The sequence below is a fragment of the Sinocyclocheilus grahami genome, unplaced genomic scaffold (assembly GCF_001515645.1).
Source record: "Sinocyclocheilus grahami isolate Dianchi unplaced genomic scaffold, SAMN03320097.WGS_v1.1 scaffold906.1, whole genome shotgun sequence".
Lineage (NCBI taxonomy): Eukaryota > Metazoa > Chordata > Actinopteri > Cypriniformes > Cyprinidae > Sinocyclocheilus > Sinocyclocheilus grahami.
This window is the reverse complement of record NW_015506085.1, coordinates 474623-489121: the sequence shown is the minus strand read 5'-3', so window position 1 is coordinate 489121 and position 14499 is coordinate 474623. Positions and strand designations below refer to the sequence as shown.

Below are 14499 nucleotides of genomic sequence, written 5' to 3'. Positions count from 1 at the left end.
AAAAAACAGACCAAACTCCATCACAGACCGTACAGCTAAATAAAAACAGATTGTGTGATGATAAGGATGGATTACTGCGAAAGAAGTTTGGCATGCAGATGCGAGTGAATTCAACACTTCTAAAATAAACAACTAAGTAAATTAAAAATTCATCTTATCAATGCCAGTGAATATCCTTTCTAGTGCCATCGGTGGCTTGCGTGACTATTGCCAAAGGTCACAGACTTCTGGTCTGATCGTTGTCTGTGAGTGTTTGCTTGTAGCATGTAAGAGGAAGATTACAGCTGCTTTACCTGATCCACTCCATTAGCTCCATAGTGTCTGGGTCATAAAACTCTCTCAGCTCAGATATCTCTTCCATCATTCTGGGCCAGAACTGTCAACAGAAAGACAGCGATTGAGATGGAGGGAGAGTGTGAGACAGCTGTAATGGGAATGACTCACAATAATCAATGATCAACAAAGCAGCCCAATAAACAAATCTGCACAATCCATGTCTAATTCCTTCTTCCCACTGCAGTGTTAACAGAGAAAAAAATAGCAAAACTCGCCTAAATAGCACACACAGTGTGATACGGATTCCATTTGCTTGCACTAGGATTCCTGCGTGACTGTTTATGGCCTACAGCTACCCAGGCAGCTTAGCAATATATGCAAATAGAAACATGACAGCATAGTTGAAAATGTCTTACCTTGTAATAAAGAAACGCCAGTATTACAATAGGAACAGAGTACCTGATCAGTCTCATCTGTGGAAACAGATTAATAACATAAATGGATAAATAACCATATAAATGGGAAGAAACAGGTTGTAATTGTTTAGGCTTGAGGGCTGTAACTACATTGCCACCTAGTGGGGAAATAAAATGTTCGGCTGTGTGCACATGGGCACATTTATGCAGAGGAAAACCATGCTTTACTGAAACTCAATATTAGTTCATAACATTGAGCATCATAGCTTCAAAATGACACTTGTATATAGCGATATATGATAAAGATCTTTTGTGAGCTTCTACATGTACTAAATTCTATTATTAGACTCAAATTTTTTGCTATTACTTGTACTGAGTACCGGAGAGAATGGGGTAAACTGGGTTAACTTTAACGTATGCTTAATCTACCAAACCAATTTATGTTACATGAACATATAGAAGCGAGTGAGATTTGATTTTTTACATTTTTAACATTACGAGCAAAAATGTAAAAAATAAAAAATAAAAATAAAATACATTACATATATTTTCGTATAAGTTGGTGAATCTACAGAATACTGTATAAAGCCATGTGATTGTTGCTGGGAGGCAAAGTGTGTCAGATGCTTTGGGGTAAGATACTGTGAGAAAGTTGTGAGCTTTGCAGCCAATGCAAGAAATATTATAAGAAAATGTTGATAATTATTGCACTTTACATTAAACATTTAAATCTGAGTGTTAAACTTTTTTTAATGAAAATGTGTTTTGATTTTTGAAAGCTGTTTTATGAAAATGTGAATATGCTGTGAAATAAGACTTGGAATTGGACTGTGCATTAGTAAGCCACTTTTATATGAAATGTAAATTATTCATGTGTTCCCCCTCACATGACACAACATACTCCTAACATGAGGCAAGCTTCCCTGGAAAATAGTTTCCTGTTTTTCATTGGACAGTCGTATTTCTACAAAATATATATTCTGAAATATGATTAGCCATATTACTCCTTTTCTAGAGGACAATTTAATAAAATGTGTTACAACTCAGACAATTCTCCGCTACAGTGTGTGTGTGTGTGTGTGTGTAAGTAAGCACACCACTGATCAAAGGTTTTGGTTAAGACTTTTTTGTTTTGTTTTGTTTTGTTGTTTTAAGAAAAACTTTTATTCGGCAAGGACACATTCAATTGACCAAAAGTGACAGTAAAGACATTTCTATTACATAATTCTGTTTCAAATAAATGCTTTTGAACATCAAAAAGCATTATAGATAATAATGAACATTTTTACTTGAGCATCAGATCAGCATATTAGAGTGAATTCTGATGGATCATGTGACACTGATGTAACGGCTGCTGAAAACTCAGCATTGCTATCACAGAAATAAAATACATTTTACAATATATTAAAATAGAAAAAATAGTTTTTTTAAAAATTGTAATATTTCATTGTTGGTGTTTTTTACTGAAATATCTCAAACTTTTTAACGCTAGTGAATAAATGTGCCAGTATCTCTCAAATGCACTGTGTGTTTGTGAAAGATCTGTCACTCACCATGGTTCTAGTGTTGCACTTTTTTGTTTTGTTTTGTTTTGTTGTTTTAAGAAAAACTTTTATTCGGCAAGGACACATTCAATTGACCAAAAGTGACAGTAAAGACATTTCTATTACATAATTCTGTTTCAAATAAATGCTTTTGAACATCAAAAAGCATTATAGATAATAATGAACATTTTTACTTGAGCATCAGATCAGCATATTAGAGTGAATTCTGATGGATCATGTGACACTGATGTAACGGCTGCTGAAAACTCAGCATTGCTATCACAGAAATAAAATACATTTTACAATATATTAAAATAGAAAAAGTAGTTTTTTTTTATTATTGTAATATTTCATTGTTGGTGTTTTTTACTGAAATATCTCAAACTTTTTAAACGCTAGTGAATAAATGTGCCAGTATCTCTCAAATGCACTGTGTGTTTGTGAAAGATCTGTCACTCACCATGGTTCTAGTGTTGCAGTGAAGGACCCTCAGATACAACGACCACACCTCCTTACCACACACCCCAAATGCGGCGAATGCACACATGTGGCCAGTCCACAAATATTTCATCCTGCCAGAAGCAAAGATAGAAATCTATTGGTGCTTTCTATTTTATCATAAAGCTCAGATAACACACTGCAAACATGAAAGACTCGAGCAGCATTCATTTCCAAATCTATTACTATTCTGACACCAAACGAAACTTTATGAAGTGATATCGCAATGTTCTACCATAATTCATTCATCATTAAAATCTCGAATGAACTGTCAACTTGGGATACAGACTAATAAGATGAAGAAGATCACAAATCAGAAGCGGTGTGGAGGAAAGGAAATGAAAGTGGAAGCAGAGAAGAGGTTGAAATTGAGATGCACCATAGCGGCAGCAGCAGGGAATGAAATTACAGATGGCAGAGTGAGGAAAATACAGAAGGAAAATATTTGCATGGAGGGAAAGAGATACGTGGTATGAAAGCAACAAAACTTTCCAATTTACAAGTTGTTTACCTCATAGTGGAAAAGGCGAGCAGGCCAAAGAAGACGGTGTGCAAGAGATTGTAAGCAACGTCCGGACGCATCCTAAAGGTCCTGTCTTCTCTCTCCCTGCATGCTTGGCCTGACCCATTAGTGCTGGAATGAAAAATTAGGAGTCAAACAAGAGGGGGAAAAAAGAAAGAACACTGTTGCACATTAAAGCATAATATCAGCTGCATTATTCAGAGTTCAAGCGTGTGTGGTTTTTTATTTATTTGTTTATTTTTTAAGTACAGAAGAGTTAACAGCCTTTCTGATTAGTGTATGTGTGTGTGTGTGTGTGTGTGTGCGCGTGTGTGCATGTGTGGTGAAAAGCCTCTGGGTGTTTATGGGCTCCTGTGATTCTGATAAGAAAAGAGAACAAAAAATAGGGTCACAGCAGCCCTTAAAGCAACAGCAAAGTTGCTTTGAACTGAACATAATAACACGCATTCAAAAGCCCTAATGGAAAAAACATACATCTAGTGTCCAATTATTATGTAGCACATCTAATAAAGACTAATAACTCTAATTTTAAATTAGCATTATGACCTGTGGTGGATAAGGTGGTTATGAAGCTATAATCACTGCTCTACTGGTCATTTTCAGCCTATTTTTGTGCTCTAATTAGAAAAATGAACATTATGAGAATATTTAATTCCCAGATACATGTCTCGCTAATGCGTAGCATATGGCAAGGTAGCGCACATGTGCATTTCCTACAGACAGGAAGTAATGCGGTAGTTTTACCTGAGATTAGAGAGCGCCACGAGCAGCAGCAAGATGAAGAGCACACTGAGGGTGCACAGATAAGGATAGAGCAGCACTGTGCCAGCCAACCGCTCAAATGTATCCAATGGCAACAAGCCAAAAGCCTCTTCGCACAGATAGAGACTGGCATCAAAGTCTCTGAAAGAAAGAGACAGGGAGGGAGTACGGGCTGGATATATATTACACAGATTATTGGGAGCAGCAACTCATCTGATCAACTGAAATGGCTTCATAAATATCTAGTGGATGAGCAGAGTATATTGTGTGCCAGATGTTACTTTTCCACCAGAGCTGGATGCATTTAATCACAGCGGATTAATGGCTCGCTCTAGTCTCCGAGTAGATCTCACTTCTGAATAAGACACCACGATATGCCATTTGACTGATGATAAAAGGCTTAGATGAAGCGCCATGAGAGATGACCAAAGACTTACCTCGTTGCCCCGAGGCCAAACTTGGCCTTTATGAACTTAAAGATGTGCTCGTCCGATTTCAGCTGGAGTATTTTCTGTCAATTAAAATGGAGAGAGTGAAGGATGAAATCATTCATGTAAGTGTCTCATGAGATCGGCGATGTGGGTTTTCATGAGAGTGAGATATGAAGAAAGATAATGAGAGTGAAAGCAAAGCTACTGTAGTGTCTCAGGAGGAGCAGGTAGAGAAGCTCTATTTTACCATTAATGACAGGGCAGACGATGTAGAACACGATTCATAGCTCACCTTGGCTGAATAATTGATGGTGAAAGTTAATGTGAGGACTAGGAGTGTGTGAAGAGCCAGTTTTCCTACTCGTATAACAAAGCCGCCCGTCTTTAGTCCCGTCTGAAAACCACACATACACACAGCAGGTATTAATAAATAAACTACAACAATATTCTTAGCCTCAGTTTTCAATCAAAACAGAACTGGGTGTTAGGGAACACATATAAGGCTCAGACACGAAAACAAAAGTGATGAAGTGCCTCATGTACACATTCTTTAGTCTAAAGCCCTATCCGGATGGGATGCATCTTCAGGAAATGTCTTTAAAGTAATTGCTTTCAGTTCGTAGCTAAGCAATGATGCGCATCTACTGCTTTTAGGCATTATCATCACATGTAACCTACTACATCATGTGTTTAGTTGCGCTAATTCATTATACAGGAAATATCAAAGATGAGCATATGGGATTATTTGGAGAATTTACATTAGTTAACCTGTAAAAAAATAAAAATAAATAGCAATCCAGTCACATTCTGCAATTAAACAAAAACAAAAAAAACTAAAATAATAATAATAAATGTGTGTGTGTTTTCTTTATATATGGTTCTGGAAAATAACTGCTATACATTTTTCCATCCCACCACTTAAATAAATCAATTTGAAAACAGTTTTCTGTCTTTGTTTCTTTTACATGGGTAACAAATTCAATGAAAAAACAATATGAAATAGTTAAAATCTTTTATGCAGTTCAATAAAAAACTAAGCAAGGTTATAACTCCTACATGCTGCATCCTTACAGAAAAAAATGCTATGAGCTACAGCACAGAAATGTTAAAATTGATCAAACTAAACTGCCCAAATACACCTTTAGATTCTTTTTTATTTGTTTTATTTATTTATTTTTCATTCTGTTTGGTAATTCAGAATTCAACACTAGAGCTCACATCCCGGTAAGCATATGTACAGCTCATCTGGAAAGCATTGTGTTCACTTTAATCATATGTATGTACAAACATGTGATTATCATCTTTAAGGAGCATATTAACATATTCAGTACAGTCTAAACCATAAACGTTACAAGGAGATCTGCTTAATGTCATTCTAAGATCTGACAAAACGCTTTATAGTGACATACTGCAGATGGGCACATGCTGAAAATCACATGCCCTGGATGAAAACACACATATTGAATAGATAAATACATGTGGTATCAGGGATTTCATGCAACGTATGTTCTTACAATCACAAAAATAGGATTTATACTCTTACTTTCCCAACTTAAATCATTTTTACTTGTGTACTGAGATGCACACTGACCTGGAAGTGTTTGATGAAGAGGGCAGACACAATGAAGCTGAGCACCAGAGAGCCCAGAATCATAGAATTGCAGAACTGTAGTAACCACACCAATAACAGACTCAACACCTGCATCAGGTACAGAGAAACCACCTACAGGGAGAAAGAAATGAATATCCCACCACACATGAACTTCAAAAGGTGAAAAGTCTCTAATATGTGTCTTTGAGTGTTACCTGTTCCGCTGTGAAGAAGTCCAGGCAATCCAAAGTAAAGATTATAAGGGCCTGCACCAGTAGGACAAACTGATTGAACTGCCATGTCAAACAGAAGCAGAAGGTGGAGACGAACACCAGCCACAGCACCACCCTCTGTGGTAGAAAGCACATGAATGCAAAATGATGTTCAATTCCAATTGCATACAAAAACAAAAATCAAACACAAAAAACGTGTTCTTTCTTCAGAGCTCATCCAATGAGAATGTTTTCCAGTGATATACATTGTGTATAGAAAAGAATCACCCCCCTTTTAAAAAAAAAATCAAATGTTGTTGCTTTACAGCCTGAAATGAAGAGGGACACAGTTTTTGTTTTAATCCAGCTGCATTTATTCAGTGCAACTTATAACATCCAAGTGAAACCCTTCTATACTGACAAGTGCTCCAGTCCAGTTCAATTTTAGTCTCATCTGCCACAGAATCTTCAAGGTGTGTTTTGGCAAAGCTCAGTGGTGACTGCATGTGGCCTTTCTTGAGGAGTGGCTTTTTTCTTGCAACCCTTCCATACAAGCCACATTTGAGGAGAAATAGGCCGCATTTACACTGCATGGTTCAAGTGACCCAATTCCGATTTTATTTTTCCTCCCATGTGGCACAGATCGGATATGGCCCATGACCTTGTAAGCAGAAAAATACTCAGATCGGTTTCAGGCCTCATTCATATGTGGAAATAAATCATTTGTGTCTGCCATGTAAGCGGACAGATCGGATCGGATATTCCCGTCAATGCGACTTGGCTGTCAAATGTTTATGAAACATCTCGCTGTACAGATATATCTATTACAAATGAAACATCTCTAGTTGACTAGCAGCGTATTAGTTTTGTTCGTTTGTGTTAAATAAGAGGTGATCTGGCGCTGAAATATGTTGCTTTTAAAATCATGCCGAGTGCTCGGCTCGTTGCCGCTGTTATCAGTGACAGTGGCTTGTGCACAGACGAGCGCTTCAATCTATTGCTAACTGTTGTGGAGACTCCATTCGGGTGAAATCTCATCTGCTTTTCAATACAAAGTATGCTTTATTAATAGTGTGTGCAGAGTTTGGTCTTCACTGTCTAATGCATTTAACCATGTCAAGTTAAGCCTGTGTAGTGTAAATGCAGATATCGGATACGGGACACTTTTAAAAGAAGGTGTAAGCAGGTCTTCAAAAAAATCAGATATAGACAAAAAATCTGATTTGGGCATCCAGATCTGCAGTGTAAATGCAGCCTTAGTGATATTGTTGTCACATGCACACAATGACCACTCATTGTCATAAATTGAAAGAGCCGGAGGAAACTGGCCAGAGAGGCGACCAAGAGGCCTGCAGCAACTCTGAAGCAGCTGCAGGCCTCTTGGTCGCCTCTCTGGCCAGTTTCCTCCGGCTCTTTCATCCAGTTTGGAGCGACGTCCTGATCCAGGGAGGGTCTGTGTTCTACCAAATACCTTCCACTTCTTAATAATATACTTCACTGTGCTTCTAGGCATTGATAAAGCCTTTGAATTTTTTTTTGATTGAATCCATCTCATGACGTGTGTCTGTCCACAACTTTATCCCGGAGATCTTTTGATGGGTGCCCATAGTTGATTGTTTGCTTCAGTTGCACTACCAAGGACTGAAATGCTCCAGGAAAGCTCGTTTCATGCTGAGCTGATCAAAAGGACCACAGCTGATCACAGCTGAAAGTCAAATGGCTTTGTGTGCCACTGAGAAGGTGATTAGCTACACATGATTGAGTTTACAAGTCATTTTTAGGAGGGGGTCATCCTTTTTCTAACTCAGTGGTTCTGTTTTTTGTTTAATTTTGTTCTGATACGTTAGTGTTATATCTTTCACTTGGATGTTATAAGTTGCACTAGGTAAATCAAGCAGGATAAAACAAAAACTGTGTCCATCTTCATTTCAGGCTGCAAAGTAACAAAATGTGATTATTTTAAAGGGGGTGATTCTTTTCTATACCCACTCTACCATATGTCAGAAAAGCAATTAGAGTCTGTGCTGAGAGAACATACTGAGAGAGAACAAATATGTGCTCAGCAGATTAAATATTTCACACATAAACTTGCAATTGCTAACCTCCATTTCATATTTCATAAAACTACTTCGGAACAGCAGCAAGCAGTCAGAAATATTTATCACAACTTACTGTCTCGCATTTTCTCAGTACTTCCAGTCATACTTTCTTTTTTCATTAATTCGCCTAATGAGTAAACAAAACTGACTGACTTACAGTATTTGACTGGATTACATTTATTTAAAGCTGAAGTTTGTAATTTTTCTGATTCTTCCTCCTATCTCATTCTAATATGGAAATAACACAATGTAAGCCATTTATAGATTAATTTCCCTGAAAACGGTAAACACTGTGGCTCTGTGGTGCTATCATGACGATCCTATCCCAATGGCACCCTAAGCCCTCAGTCTTCCTCAAAGCCCACACTTTGGTGACGTAATGCCAATTTGACTGTTGGGTAGAAGTATGCAGTGGAGCTCGCCTTAGACAAATGGGACACCCTACAGTCTTGTGGACTTAAAGGACATGGGCAAACGGTGGCCACTGTAAGTCCACAAGAGTGCAAGTGCACATTGAGTGTTTGAGACATTTGTGACAGGGCCAACATTTCACTGTTAGAGCATCCCAACTAGATCGACACAGCAACACTGTCTCAAACAAAAGTTTGAAATTGGGGCAGAGTTGTCGGCTTATCCAAATAACTGAGGACAGAGGGAGTGTTCAGAAACTTGTTTTTCCATTTCCGTTTGGTGATGCTGGTGGCACATTTTTGATCTACCTCGTCATCTGGTGGCAGTAGTTCTCCAATCAAGAGTATGCTGATGAGACAACAGTTCTTGAGAGTTGGATTCAGCCAGTGGTTGCAACATTTCCCAAGTCACCATTGCACCAGTTGAACTGAGAACAGTCTCGGACTTGGACATGTCTGCATTGCAGATAGCTAATGAGTGAGCTGCTGATACTATAGATAGTCAGGGTAGCGGCTAGGGATGTAACGATTTCAACTCACAATGGGATACGATTAATGATACTGATGTCACGAAAAGTACGGGATTTAGGACCTTAAAGGGGTCCTATTATGCTTTTTCACTTTTTCAACTTTAGTTAGCCTGTAATGTTGCTGTTTGAGCATAAAAAAGATCTGCAAAGTTACAAAGCTCAAAGTACACTTCAAAAGGAGATATTTTATTTAACAGAAATCACTTTTCAAAAACTACAACGAACAACTCGTTTGGACTACAACGCATATTTTCCGGGATTTGCGATATCACAAATATCGACGAATGGGATGAGACCTGGTTGAGCTGCACTAGAGAAGGCTCTCTAGTATGAGAGCCTGTTCTAGTACAACCCCAAAACACAATCAAGACTTTGTAAAAGAGCATAATAGGACCCCTTTAATAGCATGTGCCATTAAGTTTATCCCTCACAGCCTGGTTTTCATCTGCATAAAATTCAGTGTGTTTAATTAGTGTCTAACCTGACTAAAGTCTATGAGCCTGCATGAACCAAGGACTTGAATGAGGGGGTGAAAGGTAAGTTTCTTTAAAAACAAACGCATAGTACAACTAGTTATATTCAACAAAATCTTATTATAACATGCAAAAACTGTTCGGTCAAGACATAAAAATTTTAAAAAAGAATTTTACTACTGAGTATTATGTATGCAGTGTTTAAGCATGCATTTTCACCCGCTGGGATGATAGCATTACATATTAGTGATAATCATGTGATGATGTAAAAGAAAAGATTAATATTTTTTTTAACTGGTTCACTAACATGAACTGTCCAAAGAACTGGTTTGCTAAAAAGAATCAGACTTTTCATCACTAATCTAAATCTGAAATGGTTACGGAATAGACATTAATTTGATCAGGATAGAAGATTACCTGGTGAATAGGCTTTAGCTGTGGCCTTAAGTAGCAGGTTATAGCAGCCACCTGAAGAGCAAAGAAAGGTATTGACCAGTTCTCCCTTAGAGAGATTGTAAACTCCACGCGTGTGGTATCCACTCTGCAATCAAACACAGAAAACACAAGCCTAAGCTGTGAGAAAAGAAAACATAAGAAAAAAGTGAAATTAGTTGTGAAACTTTTTTTGACTCTACAGTATGTTCTACAGTGCAGAAACAACTATACGTCATTCACAAGTTGATTTCTTAAACACTGTGGTGCAATCAAAGCATTGCGCTGCTTGATTGAGCTTCCCAATCAGCTCAACTAATAGATTGGTGAGGGGACTATCTGTATTGTTTCAACAGTTCAAAGAGAGCTTCTTAAATATTGAGATTTCTCCAGGGGGCACCGCCTATCAGGTGGCCCGTGGTATTGAATAAAAGAGCCTTAAATGACGAATTTCATTTCAGTGCTGTCCTTGACAGCTTCAATTCATATTTTAGAAAAACGTATCAGCTTTCACACTTACCTGAATTGAGATGCTCACTGCATCATAATAAGCATTTACGTATTTATGCCAGATGGACTGCAAAGGTGAGTTTTGTGTGTATGAGAGACTGATTGTGCACACATACCTGTTGAGAATGTACCAGACCCCACTGAGGGCTCCAGCCAGCCATGAGTCACTGAGTACCCAGCTAGTGATAAAGAGGGCGATGACATACACTGTCTGCAAAGCAAACACTGTGTAGATGTAGAAATAAATTGGCTCCAAGTAGGTCTGTAAAACAAACAGACACACATACACATAGGACGGGGAAAAATAAGCTGGTTCTGCAAAAACCCAAGAGAATCTATACATCTTACAAAGAAAACAGAAGTGATTGAACACCTGGATGTGAAGTATTCTGTATAAAATGCTAAGGAACACTTCTTGGTAGATATTCATGCGCTGTAGGATGTTTATTGTTCTCTTTGATTCAGTAGTGTTGTCATGAATAAGCTCATAAAGACCTGTGAACACAAGAACACACACAACCTGGTAAACTTATACAAAAGGTTAAACTTTGCACAAATAGACTTTGACTCTTATCACTTAGTATGAACCCAAACTGGCTAATTTAATAAATCATGTTCATTTGTAGTACTGCAGCTTTCATAAAACTATGAAAGCTAAAATGTAGCAAGTTGCCTAATTCTTTAGGAGGTCACCAAGTACTCTGGAAAACATGGCTAAGAAGCACAAGTACAAAGTATCTGAAGCATAGGACTGTCACTACTGCTTAATAAGTGAGCAATCTTTTTTTATAATTTTTTCCTTAGGATTTAGGTACTGTTATCAGAAAATAAGGTTACATAAAACTCAGTGTGCACTCCCTTTTATAAGTTTGCTAAGTAAGACTTAAAAAAAAAAGTCTCATGCTCACCAAGTCGACATTTATTTGATCAAAACTCCATGAAATCAGTAATATTTTGAAATATTATTGCAATTTAAAATAATCATTTTGTTATAATTTCTTTTTTTCTGTGATGTCAAAGCTGAATTTTCTGTAGCCGTTACTCCAGTCTTCAAGTGTTACATGATTCTTAAGAAATCATTCTAATTTGCTGATTTGGTTTTTTAGAAACATTTCCTCTTATTATCAAAGTGAAAAACAGTTTTATTTATCAACAGTGTTAATATTGTTGTGTAAACTCTTAGCAATTATTAGAAATGCAAATCTTTTCATATTATAATATTATAAATATTTATTGTCATTTTTGGTCAATTAAATGTGACCCTGCTGAATAAAAGTATAAATATATATATAGTATTATATAGTAAAAAAAAGTATAAGTATTCAAAAAAAAATTAATAATAATAATAAAAATCTTAGTGACCCTAAACTTTTAACAGGAGTGTACACTGACTTTTATGTAATCTTATTTTCTGTGTGTGTAGATAACAGTACCTAAATCCTAAAAATAATAATAATAATTACATAACAAAATAAATGCTCACTTAATGAGCAGCAGTATTTCAGATATACAATAATTTTCTTTCTTTGGTTACTATGCTGCCTTACACAATAACTACATAACACTAAAACAGAGAACATTTTATTTGGATGAATTTTGACTGCTTTTAGTATCAGTTTCACAATCAGTTTTCTTTGAAACATAGTTGAGCCAAACCCATCTGTCACAGACAGATCATAGTCTAAGACACTAGTATTTTGACAGAATGTGTAGTTACTATATTTTGCCTTTGTATAGCAGTATGCCTTAGATAATAACTAGAACTCATATGCAGGCAAATACTTTGTTTTGAAAGGGTTCCATTATTGTAATGCAGACCAAAATTGTCATTAATTGGTATAATGGAAGTGGATTTCAAAATAAGCAACCTCAACTTACTTTATACTATTGTAGATAGTACTACAGCTTTGACGGTTTACAGTAATCAATTTCTATGATTGCTTAATAGAAAAGCAACGCTCTGAATATGCTTTTACTCTACTTTAAGTACAAAGGCCCAATTGTAGTGTCTAGAGAACAGCTTTTGGCACCGCTGTGTTTCTTACCATTTCAGTCTTATTGGGTAATGACCTAATTGTGAAGTTTTTCAGTGTAGAAGCACAAAGAAAATCCATTCCAAATGGGGCTGTTAGGCCAATTAGATTGAGCAAAGACCACTTAGAGCAAAGTTGTACATTTCCTCTATTTTCTGAGACTAGTCACACTGATATGGTTACGTAATGAAACATTCCTTTGATAGCTCTCTGATTACATAAGTGATAACAGAAAGCAGGCAGTGTGGTTCGAGAAACTTGGCATTATGGACTGAGCTAAACAGGAAGAATACAAATGGGAACAAACATGAACGTATTTAAAAATGTATGGTGATTACAATGAACTAATACTTGTCCTTATAGGGAAAATGTTTCTATATAAAAAGAAAAAACAAGGTCTTTAACATCAGTGTTCCATCAGAAAAATGGCATGATGCAAGAGTGATCATATAACCAGTAAACCTGTCTTGTGAATAGAGCTCAGTACCTTGCTGTATAGAAGGCGCCTTCAACATCTGTTTGTAGTAGGAGTAATAAAGGCCACATTCTGTCCGAAAGGAGATTTCACGCTCGACTTCCTACAAATGCAAGAGAGGATACGATTCAGTAAAAATGAACTATGACAAGAAGCACAACAGGCGCAAATGGTGTTAAAATGAAATACATTTTCCATCTGTGAAATAAATCAGAGCAGCTATCTGACCAGAATAAACAGAGATTTCATTCGCAATAAAAGCCTCGAGGAAGAAACAAAAAAAAGCAGGCGTTGTAAATATGGTGGAGTTTTAAAGTGGAAGTGGTTTTCAGACAAGAAGATCCATATGCTCCACAAAGATTAGAGTCATATGTGGTTTGAGAAGACGTATTACCCTTTTATTTTTCTTCACAAAACAGAAAAATCAAACACAAAGAGGCAATTTTAAGATATAAAACTATAAAAACGGAGGGTACTATAAAGGAATATCGGAAGATAACAGAATAAGAACTGTCTGAAAAGAGAGAGCGCACATTCACATTCAATTCATTTAACAATGTTTCTTAGCAACATTCTTGCAACAAAAATGGAGACAGATTGTGCTTCGGCTTACCTTTAAGTGTGAAAACCACAGCAGGTTTTCGTGTATAGAATAAACACACCATGCATGAAACAACCCAATAACCCCTGCCAACAGTAATCCTGCTGCTATGACAACAGCCAGCCAATGGTTTTGTCCTGGAATGTGATTCCATGAAAGCTTTAGACAGTCTTCTGTGCCCCTCTGCCCACTCTTGTCTTGTGCCCCAAAGTTTAGCAAAGGTGGTCTGTCCTGGGCGGCCCCTGAGTTATCATCCAAATTGCTATTCCTCCTGCGACGAACCTTCATTCTCAAGGATTATTATCCTCCGTCTTCTCTATCTTTCCTAAAGGTCCCTCTGTCTTTCCCTGCTTGAGACCGCAAGCTCTTTTGTATATCAGTCTTTCCAGACTTACTTGCCCAAAAACTTCATAGCACACGTAATAAAACAATAAAACAAAACCTCATGAGACCATTCTAAGCTCCAGTCGGCACCAACCAGCAATCTGCCGGAGGAACATTTTACATGTGATCAGAGAGAGGGGCTGAGACAGGAAGGAAGGCATGTGGGCCGCACAAATGGTGACCTCTTGTTAGTCAGGGGAAAAAAACATTAAAAAAGATGGGGGGAAAACGCTTGGAACATCATTTAGAAAAAGTTTAAGAGCATTTGTAAAAAAACAGGTATTTGATCTAACAATAGA

The 14499-nt window shown here is 37.1% G+C and overlaps 1 protein-coding gene across 1 annotated transcript in view; it reads right to left on the bottom strand.

Annotated features, from left to right (window-relative positions):
* Nucleotides 1-14499, bottom strand: part of dpy19l3 (dpy-19 like C-mannosyltransferase 3) — a 48370-nt gene that overhangs the window by 27536 nt on the left and 6335 nt on the right. The window contains exons 4-16 of the mRNA XM_016249058.1: nucleotides 13228-13318; nucleotides 11081-11202; nucleotides 10824-10969; nucleotides 10183-10306; nucleotides 6257-6391; nucleotides 6042-6173; nucleotides 4743-4844; nucleotides 4457-4530; nucleotides 4002-4160; nucleotides 3246-3368; nucleotides 2697-2808; nucleotides 693-749; nucleotides 294-376 (exon numbers count right to left, since the gene is read on the bottom strand). Of these exons, the coding sequence (XP_016104544.1) occupies nucleotides 294-376; nucleotides 693-749; nucleotides 2697-2808; nucleotides 3246-3368; nucleotides 4002-4160; nucleotides 4457-4530; nucleotides 4743-4844; nucleotides 6042-6173; nucleotides 6257-6391; nucleotides 10183-10306; nucleotides 10824-10969; nucleotides 11081-11202; nucleotides 13228-13318 (1460 nt within the window). The remainder of the gene's footprint in view (nucleotides 1-293; nucleotides 377-692; nucleotides 750-2696; nucleotides 2809-3245; nucleotides 3369-4001; nucleotides 4161-4456; nucleotides 4531-4742; nucleotides 4845-6041; nucleotides 6174-6256; nucleotides 6392-10182; nucleotides 10307-10823; nucleotides 10970-11080; nucleotides 11203-13227; nucleotides 13319-14499) is intronic.